Source organism: Portunus trituberculatus, chromosome 29, assembly GCF_017591435.1.
Source record: "Portunus trituberculatus isolate SZX2019 chromosome 29, ASM1759143v1, whole genome shotgun sequence".
NCBI classification, from domain to species: domain Eukaryota; kingdom Metazoa; phylum Arthropoda; class Malacostraca; order Decapoda; family Portunidae; genus Portunus; species Portunus trituberculatus.
In genome coordinates, this window is record NC_059283.1 from 1,926,304 (window position 1) to 1,941,150 (window position 14,847).

The 14,847-nt window shown below is 43.8% G+C and overlaps 1 protein-coding gene across 5 annotated transcripts in view; it reads left to right on the plus strand.

Moving 5' to 3' along the window:
• Positions 1–14,454, plus strand: part of LOC123510384 (leucine-rich repeat-containing G-protein coupled receptor 5-like) — a 267,024-nt gene extending 252,570 nt beyond the window's left edge. For 3 of the 5 annotated variants that reach the window (XM_045265498.1, XM_045265502.1, XM_045265499.1), the window contains 10 exons: positions 298–441; positions 783–923; positions 2,917–2,982; positions 3,607–3,750; positions 4,782–4,853; positions 5,526–5,696; positions 6,038–6,156; positions 8,452–8,619; positions 9,030–9,224; positions 9,708–14,454. In XM_045265498.1, the coding sequence (XP_045121433.1) occupies positions 298–441; positions 783–923; positions 2,917–2,982; positions 3,607–3,750; positions 4,782–4,853; positions 5,526–5,696; positions 6,038–6,156; positions 8,452–8,619; positions 9,030–9,224; positions 9,708–11,881 (3,394 nt within the window). In that variant the 3' untranslated portion in view covers positions 11,882–14,454. The remainder of the gene's footprint in view (positions 1–297; positions 442–782; positions 924–2,916; positions 2,983–3,606; positions 3,751–4,781; positions 4,854–5,525; positions 5,697–6,037; positions 6,157–8,451; positions 8,620–9,029; positions 9,225–9,707) is intronic. The other 2 variants (XM_045265500.1, XM_045265501.1) reach the window with 2 other exon arrangements.
• Positions 14,455–14,847: the final 393 nt, after the last annotated feature.

Below are 14,847 nucleotides of genomic sequence, written 5' to 3' on the forward strand. Positions count from 1 at the left end.
TCATTTTTATTTATATTCCTTCACTGGTACATGTTTTTAAGCACTACAATTATCCCCTCATTCCTTTTCACATACTCTAACATTTATATTTATTCTTGTTCTCTTACCTCCTTATTTTGTCTCTAAATCCTTCACTTCTTTCACATACTCCAACACATACCTATTCCTAAATGACCTTTAGGAATTTAAACATGTATTCTCTTGGTGCCTAAAATCCATAATCCATAATCTGTCCACGTAAGAAAGAACTTTGGTATTAATTCAGCCATCTGTGTCTGGTGCTCCCTCCCTCTGAAGGCATCTGGGCCACAACCGCCTGTCCTACTTCGGGGAGAAAGCGCTGGCAGGACTAAGAAAGCTACAAGAGGTGGCGCTGCATTTCAACCCGCTTCGCTCCATCCACCATCGAGCCTTCTCCAACCTGCCCGCCCTCACCAAATTGTACGTGTGTGTGTGAGAGAGAGAGAGAGAGAGAGAGAGAGAGAAAAAAAATTTGCATCCATAATCAAATCAATATCGTTTCTATCATCAACTGTTTTATTATTCCTCTCAATTTATTTTCGTATTCCCCAAGATACCGCTAATACATTACACATCATTATGGCATTTTCACTCATCATTTTCATTCTTTCACTCATCATTTTCACTCTTTCACTCATCATTTTCACTCATTTTCACTCATTTTTACTCATTTTCTGGCATATAAACCACTACATACATCAAATTTAACATTTCACCTTCCTAATCCTCCTTATAGCGACCTAACCCTATCTTTTTTGTAGGATACTGAAGGAGGTGAAGCAGCTGCAGGAGTTTCCCGACCTGAACGGCACCAACAGCCTTGAAGACCTAAGGATAGACCGCTCCTCTCTCACTGCCGTGCCTGAGGATCTGTGTAGCGTGGCGCCAATACTCCGGAGCCTGTGAGGATGAGGGAATGTAGGGGAGGGGGAGAGAAGGGTGTTGTAGAGCCGTGATGAAAGTAGGAGGAACAGGTGACTAAGATAAAGGGGTTGTTATCTGTTTTTTTTTTTTTTCTTTCTTTTTTCTGAACTCCCTCAGTACTAGGGCACATGTTTACCTTGATTTTCGTGTAAGATTAGACCACTTTATTGACATTAGGAAGGGTCTGGGTGGTCAGAAAGATCAATGGCCAGACTCGTCACTGTTTTAATCTCCACATAAGTTTCTGAAGCTGTATAAAATCATCAAATAGTAAGCAAAATAAATATGGAAAGGATTAAGAGGAAAGTTGGCCAAGGAAAAAAATGCCTACTTACGTACTTATCCCAAAAGAAAAATTGAAAAATCATCCAAAGTTAGAAAATAAGTCCTGGAGCCTACCCGTGAAAGAGTTCAGGTTACAGAATCAAGGAAATACAGAAACAGGTAGAGAAAACGAGTGGGTAAGACAAGGGATGAGACGTGAGTAAGGAAGGTGTAGAAGCACTAGTGGTGTAGTGATAGGCAATAGGCAATAAGGGAGTAGTAGATAAGGGCGTGGGAATGAGAAGTGAGTAAGGGAGATCTGTGTGTTGTGGTGTGGTGAGATGTGAATCAAAGAGGTACAGGTAGAATGACTAGTGATGTAGAGATAGGCAATAGTCAATAAGGGAGTAGTAGGTAAGGGTGTGGATGTGAGAGGTGAGTAAGGGAGATGTGTGTGTCTTGTGCTATGGTGAGGTGTGAATCAAAGAGGTGGAGATGGAGGGAGTAATGGCTGAGGATGAATGATGAGGTGGTGAAGGAGTGGTGAGTGAGTGGGAGGTGAGAGGTATTAGCAAGGAAGGGAAGGGCACTGCTGGGGGGGTTTTTTTCCATCCTTTCTTTTTTGGAGTTGGAACATTTGTGCCTGCTGTGCAACAATAATAATGTTATGTTACAATGGGATTGGTGCGAGGGAAAAATTACAAACTAGTTCAGTCACAAGAGTTCAGAGTGGGTGGCGGAAACTCAGAGAATTAATCCCATCTGTAAAAATGAAAGAGCGCCTCGCAACACATGAAGGGCGGACTGTATGTTCCATGCGTGAGAATTACAGGGCTTTGATTTCTATACTGAACGCGCCGTGAAAGAAAGAAACGTTGACATCAAATGGTTGGAGTGTTCATGGGAGGGAATAGCGAGATAAACACATGAGATTACTTTTACGAAATAGCTAAACCAGAGTGGAACTGAAAAAAAATAACGTTGTGTGCCAAAAAAGTATATACCAGCAGATTGCGCAAGTATGAGTGCGTGGAGGGAGATACTAAGAATGAATAGGTGAAATGTGTAAAACATATTAAAGAGGAAGGTTGTCACTTGGTTGAACACGGAAAGCAGAAAATGAGACACTGAAGAAAGACAGAGTAAAGAAATGTATTGTTCGTAACTGTATGACTAGGAATCTTAATGGGATGCAGTGAAATGACAAAGACTATTATCATTTGAGACACGAGAAAAATAGGAAGAGGAGCTGAAATCATTGGACTCGACGTTAAAGGTGGAAGAGAACCTGGTGACGGAAAAGACAAACTAAATTAGCGTATGTTGAGTGAAATTGTTGATTTCCCAGTGCAGTCTAATTAGTCATTCCTGTCCATGTCTCCTTCACTCAACAGAACCACAGAGAGTCTTGCACACCATGCATTGAATTATACACTCTTAATCTCTTCAATACCGGGATGCATTTTTATCTTGAAATTTGTGTACGATTAGACCATTTTATTGACATTAGGAAGGGTCTATGGAGGTCAGAAGATTAATACCCACAGCCTTCACTATTCTGACCCCCACATGAGTTTCTGAAGCTGTATAAAATCACCAAACAGTAACCAGAATGAATATGAAAACGCGTCATGGTACTGAAAGGGTTAACTGAATGGTTGGTGCAGATACGGCTCGGAGATAAGTGATGAGTGTGTTGTCTTTCAGGAACCTTCAGAGGAACCGCATTATGGAGCAGCCTTACCTCAACGGCTGCCGCTACCTCCGTCTCGTGTGAGTGTCTGGCCTGTGTTTGCTGTATTGGTGTTGATAGCGACAACGATGATTATTCAATTTTTTTCCCAGCGATATGCAAGAGTTCATGAAGTATAAGCAATGTATGGAATTTTTATAAGCATCTACAAGAAAGGAGAGGATGAAAAGAATTGATTTTGTCTTTTTCTAGCCAGTACAATGTTTGAATGTCGCTATAGAACAAGATAATATGTCTCAGAGTGCTTGGTATTTGAGGGAAAAAATTGAGAAAATCATGTGAAATTATTAAATATTCAGTTATATACATATGGTCTTTAATAATAACGAAAAAAAGATGCTTTCCATCTTGTATAATCTTGAAATAATTTTAATGGCAATTTGTAATATTTTCTGTAAGGATCATGATTATGAATTCCTGTTCACTTCCTTTATTTCTTACGAGAATATTTTTAGTATAATATTTACAAAGCGCGTTGCCTCATTCCTGTCATTTCCAATAAAAGTATCACATAATCAGATACACGTGTCCTTTCTGTGTGTTGACTACTTGAACCACACCAGACGTCACCACTCAGAGTTTCTTACCCACAGGGACTTATTTAAACCACAACATTATGATCTACTTAATCCTTCCTCCCGCAGAGACCTAAGCTACAACAACATCAGCTCCCTAAGGCCCGGGGGATTCGCTGGCCTTTCCTTCCTCCAGGACCTCCTTCTGCAGGGAAACGTCGTCACCACACTCCACAACAGGACGTTCAAAGGCCTCGAGAGACTACAAGTATTGTGCGTAGACTTGTGTTGCTATGGTTGTGTTCGCCTTCATTAACTGTATCTATTTTTGTATGCGTTGTTGTTGTTTTTAAGTGTATTAGAGATGTATTGTAGGTGTGTTAGTGCTTATATCAAAGGGTTAGGTTAAGATTTGATTGATTTAGTTGATTTTATTGTTGATTTCTTCATTATTTACTACATTAGTTTTTTTTCTTTTATTTTCTATCATACATATGCATGGAAACTGGCGACAAATTGGCCTTTTTTCATATTCTTTCTTGTCGTCGTTCAGCGGCTTCCATAATTATATATATAAAAACAGCGATTTTGAATAAAAGTAACAGATTTTTGCAGAGAAATGTTCCGTCTCCAAATCATTATGCTAAGGAAATTTCCATAATTCCCATTGTATTTCATTCATCTATAAACGTTCTAATTTTTCATATGGGTATTTTTTGTCAGTATTTTCTATGAATTATGATAAAATTGTATGTTATTTTTGCTACCATCTTAAAAGTTTTCATTTATTCTCTCTCTCTCTCTCTCTCTCTCTCTCTCTCTCTCTCTCTCTCTCTCTCTCTCTCTCTCTCTCTCTCTCTCTCTCTCTCTCTCTCTCTCTCTCTCTCTCTCTCTCTCTCTCTCTCTCTCTCTCTCTCTCTCTCTCTCTTCCTTGGTTATATGTTTGCTTTTAATCTTTTTGCTTACCTTCTGTTCTTGTTTTCTTTCTTTTCATTGTTTCTTTTCTTTTCTTGCGCTGTTCTATTTCAGTCATATGCTCTTTCCAACTCTTACTTTCTTCTCCACTCACTCGTTCATTTCAACTTTTTTTTCCTTCAGTTCATTTGTACTTCCTCTCACTACTCTTTCCTTCTTATATTTCGACACTGTGAAAATCATTATAATTTTTCTTGTATAGTGATAGCAGCGTGATAGCAGTGTGGTGTCTCTGGTAAGAAGCCTTAGTATTGCATGGCTAGGGAGAAGAAAATTTGATTAGGCACAAGAGCTTTGAAAACTTAATGATGTTGTCCCTAACCCAACAGGCAGCTGGAGGGGAACTTAATCACCAGCATCCATCCTGAGGCCTTCATGCCGCTGCACAACCTAGAGGATATGTGAGTATTGCTAGCACACACACACACACACACACACACACACACACACACACACACACACACACACACACACACACACACACACACACACACACACACACACACACACATTCTCATTCACGCATAACTGTATTGGATTTGTTTTACATATTCAGAATTATCATGTACTATTTTTTGCGACAGTTACAAGCTCATGGTATGTAAAGGAGACAATTGCAAGTCAACAGCAGTCATTGTAGCAGTTATAATAGTATCAGCAGTAGCATATAGCAGTGATGATATTTTAGGAATGCCCTTGCGTGTACATGGATATTATGTATGTAAGAAAAAAAGAAGTTACATAAATATAGTGCCTACACGTAGCTTTTCCTATGTATCAAGTATCAGTCTATCATTTCTCGATAAATTCAACTTATCTTTAACCTCTTCAGTACTGAAACGCATTTTTATCATAAGTTTTGGGTATGATTAGACGGTTTTATTCACATTAGGGAGGGTCTATGGAGGACAGAAAATTAATGGCCAGATTTGATGATTTTATACAGCTTCAGTTTCTGAAGCTGTATAAAATCATCAAATAGTGACCAGAATGAATATGAAAACGTGTCATGGTACTGAAAGGGTTAAAATCTCCCCACTAACTCTTACACACTTATTGGCGGCCCCTTTCAGCAATCTTGGCAACAACAGCTTCCCGGAGTTGCCTCACGAGGGGCTAAACAAGGTCATCTCCATCAAGGTTCACAACAATCGTTACCTGCGAGAGTTTCCAGGCCCAGAGAACTTCCCCCTGGTCAGAACCCTCACCCTCTCCTACGCCTACCACTGCTGCCCCTTCCTCAGGTACGTCATGCGCGGCAGGTCAACGACGCAGGTAAATAATGAGGAATTTAACTCATCTACTTCTGGTGGAAATTTCGTATCGTAAAATAATGATTCTTTCTTTTATTTCTCCTTTTTCCCGACTGGTCTTGCTTCATATCTCACGCTGTCTTGTCCTTGCCCGCTCTCTCATCTCTCCTTTCACCTCCTTTCATCTCCTCCCTTCATCTTTTCCTGTGATATCCTCATTTTTTCCCTTCCCTTTCGTCTCCTTTATACTTTTCTCATCTCTCCTTTCGTCTCTCATCTCTTACCCTCTCCTCTCCTCCCCTCTCCCTCTCCTCGCTGTTCCCCCGCTGCAGGTTGCGAGATACGACAGAGGCCCCGAAGATTATCGAGGACGTGGTATTCAGTGTAGAGGGACTGAACAACCTTGACCCAACCATCTGGAATGTCTCGAGCGTCTGGCCTGATATCGGTGGTAAGCGGGTGGAGAGCCCTCATATGTGTGTGTTTGCGGGGGAGGATGAGTGTGTGTGTGTGTGTGTGGTAGGGGGGAGAGAGTGTGATTATCTTTCTTTCTCCTTTGAAGTTGTTTTAGTTTTCCTTTGTTTTTATTATTGGAGAGAGAGAGAGAGAGAGAGAGAGAGAGAGAGAGAGAGAGAGAGAGAGTGAGTGAGTGAGTGAGTGAGTGAGTGAGTGAGTGAGTGAGTGAGTGTGTGTGTGTGTGTGTGTGTGTGTGTGTGTGTGTGTGTGTGTGTGTGTGTGTGTGTGTGTGTGTGTGTTTATCTTGATCTTTGTTTTATGTTATTTTATACTTTTTTTCCCCTTTTGTCACTTAGAAGTCTGATTTTTCTTTATTTTTCCCCTTTTTTATTGTCATTTTTCTTATTTTGTCTCTCTCTCTCTCTCTCTCTCTCTCTCTCTCTCTCTCTCTCTCTCTCTCTCTCTCTCTCTCTCTCTCTCTCTCTCTCTCTCTCTCTCATATATCTACTCCTATGTGTATTTTCTTCCTATCACAATAATTTCATGTGTTTTTTGTCCAAATTTCTTACCAGACCTTGTATTTTGTGTATATCAGGAGCTACAAATGTGTCCCTTGTGTGAAGACTTCTTACTGATCCTTTTTGTTTGCAGGTGAAGTGTTCTTTTTTGTTAACACACCTACCATGCACACTCTTGTTCTTTTCCTTCTTGTTTGTCTTTATTTCCTGAACTAGGCATTTTTGTGTATCGTAAACCTTCCACTTGTGTATTAATTTTCGTGTGACTCGTGTGTTTTGTTCCTAATCAGGTTGTATGTAATGTTCACTCCTCTTGTGCTCTTGTTCTGAAGTGTGAAAGGTTCTAATAAGCACAGGTGTTATTGATGCTAATTAATCTAACTATTACTATTGGATATAAAATTGCATTCACCAACACAAATTAACATGAATCAATCTGGAATACATAGCTATAAATTTACCGCAGTGTGTATGTATGTATGTGTGTGCGTGTGTATATGACCATGTCCGCAAAACCTCAATTGATCTTTCCGTCATTATTCATTCCATTTATAGCTGTAGAATTTTCAGGCCAAAGTCCTTTATGATTTCTTTTCGTTTTGTCATGAGTATTGAGACCTTTTGCCACTCTGTTCTAAGCTTGACACCCCCACCTCACCCACCGTTGCTGTTCCATCGTAGGTATCCACATGACCGCCCCGACCTGGTGTTCTATAGAGCCTAGACTCGCGTAGCCAAGGTAGCTTAGTTCGCTGCATGAGACTCCCTTTGATCCTCACAGATAGCTTAACTCTTTTTTTACTCTATGTTTGTAATTAAGCTCCATTACTCCCACTGTTCATTTTGGGGAGGTAGACCATAGTGGGTGGGAGAATCTGACGCCGTGTTGCATGATAAGCATGCCATAGTCAGCATGGACAGGAGATGTGTCCACGTGTCAGCAGTCTGGTCTTAGCACAATGCATATTTCAGCAAACGTCAGGGAAAGGATCACATCATCTCTGCATCATAACCAGGCATCCATCCACCACCTGCATCTCATAGGCAGTAGTTAGACCAGTATTCTGAAACGCTTTTTCTCTCTCACCATCACTGCTTTCCAAGGGCTCCGGTGGAAGATACTCGTGATTTTAAGAGTACTGTTATTGTTCTGGTGATAGATTAGCAAGATTTCTAGGTAATCAAAGGAGAAACTCACTTGAAAACCCGGCTAGTTGTCTCTGTAGCCTTGCAAAACTATGGTAGTGAGAGGGGAAGGCGTTTCTGAATACGGACGTTATTGCCGCCATAGCATTGTGGTCCTAACAACGTCGTACTTCCCTCATAGTCCCTCATATAACTAGATAGCAATGCGAAAACTAAATGAGCTTCTAGTTTACGTTTTCTGTCAAGTCTTAACACCCGTGACTCTGGTGTTGCTAATATCATCAGACCCCCAACCATAGGCGACAGTTTGTGAGACGTGAAGAGTTAGTTAGGGTGTCTGAAAGAGAGGTTCACACGTCATGTCACGTCAGGTTAGAGTAGAGGGCGGGAAAGGTCAAGTGTAGGCGCCTGAGGTGTTCAGACTCACTGCTCACACGCCGCATCTCACTGGTGTGATAGAAGCCGCCATACCTACTCCCATTTTGCTTACGTTCATTTTTGGAGCACACAACAAAACTAGATCATCATTCTTTTGCATGTAGTATACCAGTCACGTGCTTCGGGTTTGTAGGTAGTAATTCTTGTTTTTTTCTTTTCCTTTTCGGTCTGGTTTACTCGGTTTATAGCAGGAATGAACAAAAACTTTGCGGCCATTTGGGCTAACCTGGCTGCTGAATTCCCTTCAGCCAATACCGAGATGGTTGCCACTCCGCTTGACCTGGAAGAGACCACCACCACCGCCTCCTCCTACCCCTCTCTGCCTCGTCACCAGGTCCTCTGCCAGCCCGAGCCAGGTCAGCCGTGCACCCTCTGGCAAGCCTTTGCTGATAATTATACAAACCATTCTGATCTTTATGCCACAGAATATAATGCTGACTTTTGCAAACCATTTTAACATATTCCCTTGGTAGTATTAAGATATGCATACAGTTCTGATAGTGAAGTCCATAAGATACAAAGCTGAGGAATTTATATATAGTACGAGTCATTATATTTCGTACTGAGACCATTTCCCAGTGTGGAGGACGATGCTTTACTACTCAGATCCTCTATTCACAATGTCTGGCTTGTGTATGTTTCTTTTTGTAGGTCTATTCACGGCTTAGTAGAAGGGGCGTCGGTGTAGACTGTAGAGTAAGTGGCGTTATCTTATAGTGAACATACATTGCTGAGCATTCTGGTAGTGACGTCAGTGCCGCCACAGGCCCCTTCATGCCGTGCGAGGACCTCTTTGACTGGTGGACGCTACGCTGCGGTGTGTGGATCGTGTTCCTGCTGGCGCTGCTCGGGAATGGAACAGTGGTGGTGGTGCTGATATTTGCCAGGTCAAAGATGGATGTCCCGAGGTTCCTGGTCACCAATCTTGCCTTCGCGGACTTCTTCATGGGCCTGTATCTTGGTGAGCGCCCCTGTCCTCTCCTGTCTCTCCCTGCCTTATCTCATTCTATCTTGCCCACTGTATCTTATCCCGTGTCTCTTACCTTCTCTTCTGCTCTCAATACTCTCTTTCCTCTGCTTTATATTCCTATCCAGTTTGTACATGTAGAAAGAAACTCAATCCTTCTCAGTTATGTTTTAGTGTCATTCTTTTTTTTTTTTATGTACAAACATCTAGTAGTTTGTAAGTTCTGTAATGGGGTCTAGTAGTATATTGTGAGCTTTATACTAAGTCCTTGTAGTTTCTAGTAGATTTTTGGTCTTAAATTATGCATGAGTATCAGTATTTTAAGATAAACGGATCAGAAAATACATTGTAAAGTTAGTTACTTCCGCTTACTTCCACAAAGTCACCAAAAATCACTTAGTTACAGTCTATCAATGATACAGTAACTAATTCGGGGATGTTCTTTCATGGTGCGCTGCGCTGCCTTCGCCGCCTCAGGGTTCCTGGCAGTAGTGGACGCCTCAACCCTCGGGGAGTTCCGCATGTACGCCATCCCGTGGCAGACTTCAGCAGGGTGCCAGGTGGCGGGCTTCCTCGGGGTGCTGAGCTGCGAGCTGTCTGTGTACACGCTCACTGTCATCACCATGGAGAGGAACTACGCCATCACGCACGCCATGCACCTCAACAAGCGGCTCTCGCTGCGCCACGCCGCATACATCATGGTGTTCGGCTGGCTCTTCGCCTCCACGCTCGCCCTGCTGCCCCTCATCGGCGTCTCGGACTACCGCAAGTTTGCCGTCTGTCTGCCCATCGAGACGAGAGGCGCAGGGCTGGGCTACGTGGTGTTCCTCATGTTTATCAATGGCGTGGCTTTCCTCATCTTGATGGGCTGCTACCTCAAGATCTACTGCGCCATCCGTGGTTCCCAAGCCTGGAACAGTAACGACTCGCGCATCGCCAAGAGAATGGCGTTGCTCGTTTTCACTGACTTCATCTGTTGGGCGCCTATAGCCTTCTTCTCTCTCACTGCCGCTTTTGGCTTACATTTGATATCACTGAAAGAAGCCAAAGTGTTTACTGTATTTATCCTTCCGTTTAATTCTTGTTGTAATCCCTTTCTATACGCCCTACTAACCAAACAGTTTAAAAAAGACTGTGTGTTACTCTGTAAAACTATTGAAGAGTCCAGAGTCACAAGAGGCATCGGACGTTGCCGCCATTCTTCAAATTTTAGTAACCGCCAGACTCCGGCCAACACCAACAGCGCGCTGGACAACTCCACGCGTCAGGATAACCAGTCTTGTCGATGCCAAAACAAGACTCAAGAGTCCCAAAAACTCCACCACCGCCTGCGTATATCGGCGCTCAAGTATATGTTTTGCCACAAGGATACGGAAGAGATGAATTCAGCCAGTGATTTCAGCTACCAGCCGACGAAGAGTGCAGTGAAGTCTAAACGACATCCTTCTGTCTCCAGTGAGACCTACAGTTCTTCCTGGTCGGAGACGTGGCGTCGAGGTCAAGCAGTCATGTCCATGCGACTTGACCGTCGACTCCACAACTCCTGGTACCTGTCTCGCAAGCCCTCTCAAGAGAGCAACCTCTCCTCCTCTCGCAATGATTCTTCTGCAACCACTGCATCAACATCCACCTGGCGCATATCACGGTCTTCAGTTTCTTCCGATATATCCAGCAGTGGATCGCGTGGTGTGGGAAAGACAGACGCGGCACCCGTGCTGCGCCTTGGCTCCATCAGGGACCGCCGAGGAGAGGGCCCGACGCATATTCCAGCACGACAAATCACTCACCATCAAGCACTGCTGGTGAGGCAGCAGCCTGGCGCATCCGGCCAACGATCAGGAACCACCACTTCGGCAGTCCGAATTAAACCTCGATTACAGAGACAAATAGCAGTAGAACGTGAAACCTACATACCCAGCAAAAATGGGGGAAAACCCTGTGACATTCCATGCCCCTTGCACCCGCGATCTGACAACCTGTCGTGCGTGTACGAGCAAGACAGTTACGAGGAGGAAGAGCACGAGCATCAGAAGGACTTCCTGAGCCCTCGCTGCCCGATGACCGGCCTAACGGTCACATTCATCCCTCGCAAGCTGAGCACCATTTCCTCACATTCAGTAAGTGTTGTGAAGGATGCTGACAACGAGGAGTCAACGCCTCCCGTGGGGACCGACAGACACTCGCTTTGTGGTGCGTCACCAACACTCAAGAGCAGCAGTTTGCCACGAGGGGGAAAGTGTGTGAGCTTGACGCTTCTTCCTCAGTCCTCCGTGCAGGCAAGCTCTTACCGCTTTCCCTCAGACGGCCACCTTCCTCGCTCCCCGCGGCACACTGAGTTCCTCTACTTCACCAAGCTCGCCACGCCTGCACTCATGATCTCGCACAGCGACCAGAAAGTTTATTCCCCGGTGAAGTGCGAGGGTGACGGGGAGAGCCACCACTACGGGCAGGCCATCATCAGCATCCACCAGCCTGACGATGCCCACCAGTCTGAGCAGGAGGAGTGTATGGAGTCCACCGCGCTCATGGACGACGATGGTTGCGACGGCGATGACGAAGTGTTTGAAGAGGAAAAGGAGACCCATAAAAGACCCTTGGAGACACACTTCCCTGTTGAGGAGCAGCCGGGGGAATCGCGCCCGTTGATATGATGACACATGATCTGCGGCAGGGACAGGCTGCACCCACGACAGAGAGTGAGAACTCTTCACCCAGCGGTACTGACAGAGTCTTTGCTGCTGAACGCCGGGTCTTGGGTTGTGATGATCAGAGTGACCTCCAAACTCTTCATTTCCGACAGCACGCCAGCTCCTCCCGCTGCTCATGAGACCGCAGACAACGCCTGCCACCTGGTCCTGTACAAGGAAGTGTTGTTTGGTAAACTTGGACTTGAACTTTGGTCAAGGCAAAGGGAGTCGTCAGTCGATGACAACGGGACCAGAATCGTAGACATCAACAAAATACTAGTATTATTTGTGCGCTACTTGGAGTTCCGTAAATAGTAACCAACATTCTCCAGCTCTTTTGTTTCCTTATCAGTGTATCAGCCATTCAGGAGGACGCACAGGCGTCTTAGTGTGTTGTGAGTGTGGCCAGCGTGTCGTGCAGGCCATTTCTTCAGGTGCAGTAGTTTATGTGTTTCTTTAGTCCTCCCGGGAAGGAGTGTGGTTCTTTATGCATTTTATCCCTTAGGAACACATGACAAAGGTGCCAGAGGTCACGAGGACAGCGCTGTTTGTACCACTCGTTCTGTTCTTGTTTCCGTATCCACCTCCACTAGGAGGCGACAAAGTGAGGTCGATTCTAGTATTGAACATGGTGCTGAAAATACCATTAGAGCAACGGTTCCCAGAACAATACAGTACAAATAAGTTATCCGAAAGTTTTTAGCAAATTTCTCAAGGGTACTTTTTTATGTTATGTGGATGCAGTTGCAGTAACTTCCAGATTATTTACCTCTTCCCTAACGATTTTCCTTTCTTGCACTAACCTAGCGATCGGACGCAACCGCCTCCTTAACAGATGTAAAGCGAGCAGTTTCAGTTTCTTACCGGGAGATGCTTCAGCCATGCTCCTTCTTTCCACATGACACGTGGGACTCGAACCCCGGTCCTCCTCTCTCTCTCAGTCTACAGTGGCTGAGGGTTCTGTCCAAGTTCCTTCTCTTAAACCCACTGGAGAGGAAGTCAAGGATGTGTCGTAGGATGGATAGTGAGTTTGAGTTGCCAATGTTGGAAGGTTCTACGTGATCCAGTAAGTAATAGAGCAAAGATGTGAAAGATAAGGAACTTCAGATTACGTCCAAGCCAAAGATTTTTATCCTTCGTGCTAACCGTTCATTTCCTGTTATTATTTTTATGTATAAATAACTGTAATATTGACTGACTGTGAGTAGCGATAGATTATTTATACTCTACCTTATGGTGCTTTTTATTTACTAATGTGCTCTAGTGAAGTGAATAATTCGTATAATCCTTCACTGGGACATTTTTTTTAAAGCCTTTTATCGTGAGCTTACGCCACGTCAAGATTAAAAGTTGGCAACTACAAGAAGTGACGAAAAAAACGACAAACAAAAAATGCTGCTGCACATTGACAACAGCCAGTAAAAGTCAATCCAATGATGAAGAGAAAAGGAGTAAATCCGTGTCGTAGGCTTAACCATGAAATAGGCATACATGACGCAGGCCTCTTGTATCTATTTAGGATATTGATTGTCTCTGTGTTGCACGAGTGTTGCGTGATACGTGTCAGCGTGTGGCGTGTGTCAGCGAGTGTGCGAGGAGTACACGCCCTGAGAGAAGAGAGAGAGAGAGAGAGAGAGAGAGAGAGAGAGAGAGAGTTTTGTCTCCTAATCTCCCCACAGATACAACCGCCTTACATACAGTGGACGGTAACCTGTGTGTGTGTGTGTGTGTGTGTGTGTGTGTGTGTGTGTGTGTGTGTGTGTGTGTGTGTGTGTGTGTGTGTGGACGGTAACCTGTGTGTGTGTGTGTGTGTGTGTGTGTGTGTGTGTGTGTGTGTGTGTGTGTGTGTGTGTGTGTGTGCGTGCGTGCGTGCGTGCGTGCGTGCGTGCGTGTGTGTGTGTTTATATTATATACTATTATTGTCTAAAACGATGAGACAATGAAGATTATTATGGGTTAGTGAGAAATAGTAATATAAACCTAGTGTGACAGGGCCGAGGGAAGGGTGGCTGGGGATGATGAACTGCAGAGAGAGTGAGTGAGTGTCGAAGTGAGGAAGAGTGAGGCAAGGCGAGAGGAAGGAAGCAAGAGGCTGGAGGCGGCAGTATCGGCCCCATGGGGTCAAACCATGTCAGGAATGAATAAAAAATATAAAAAAAATTCAATAAAAATGCGAAGTATCGCTTCGAGAATCTTTATTTTTTACTAAGAGACTAGAGTAGGAGACTCAATCCTGCATTTGTGTCCACTTAGAAGATTAAGACGTTTCAATAAACTCTTGCATTGTGTACTAAACTCTCCTGTGTAGAGGTACTTAATAAAGAAACTGTTTATTCCTTGGTTCGAGGGTTTCTCTCCTCGAGTGGGAATCTTTGTGACAAACACTAAGCATTATTACTATTATGAAGAAGAAACTCAAGGAATTGTAATGCCTGTGCAAGGATATTAATTGTAAATGTACAAACTATTGGTGTTTGATCCTTTTAATGTTATTCTTAATGTGGTCAAATATATTAATCTGATAAATCTCTTGTTAATACAGAGTTTGCGTGAGTTACCACAATGGAATTATGAAGCATTTGAGTATGTTAATGATGCATGAATATAAAGGATGTAATTAAGGTGTTATGATGTCTCGAAGACACAAGCAAAATTGAATTGTTTGGTGAATATGTGATTTCACTGCACCACAACTACTTCATGGATTACAAGGGCAGGCAGTGATGGTTGAAAGCACACGCTGGTGAAACACAACACTGCAGGTGACGCGCTGGAGCAGAGACCACATGCTGGCCAGGACAGCACCATGTCACCACCAACTACTGGCCCACCTGCTCGTGTCCTTGCCATTCATAAGGCTCCAGCTGGTGCGGACTGCTTCATGGGAGGGCAAGTAATGGGAGGATGGGGGAGAAAGGAGAAAGGATTCT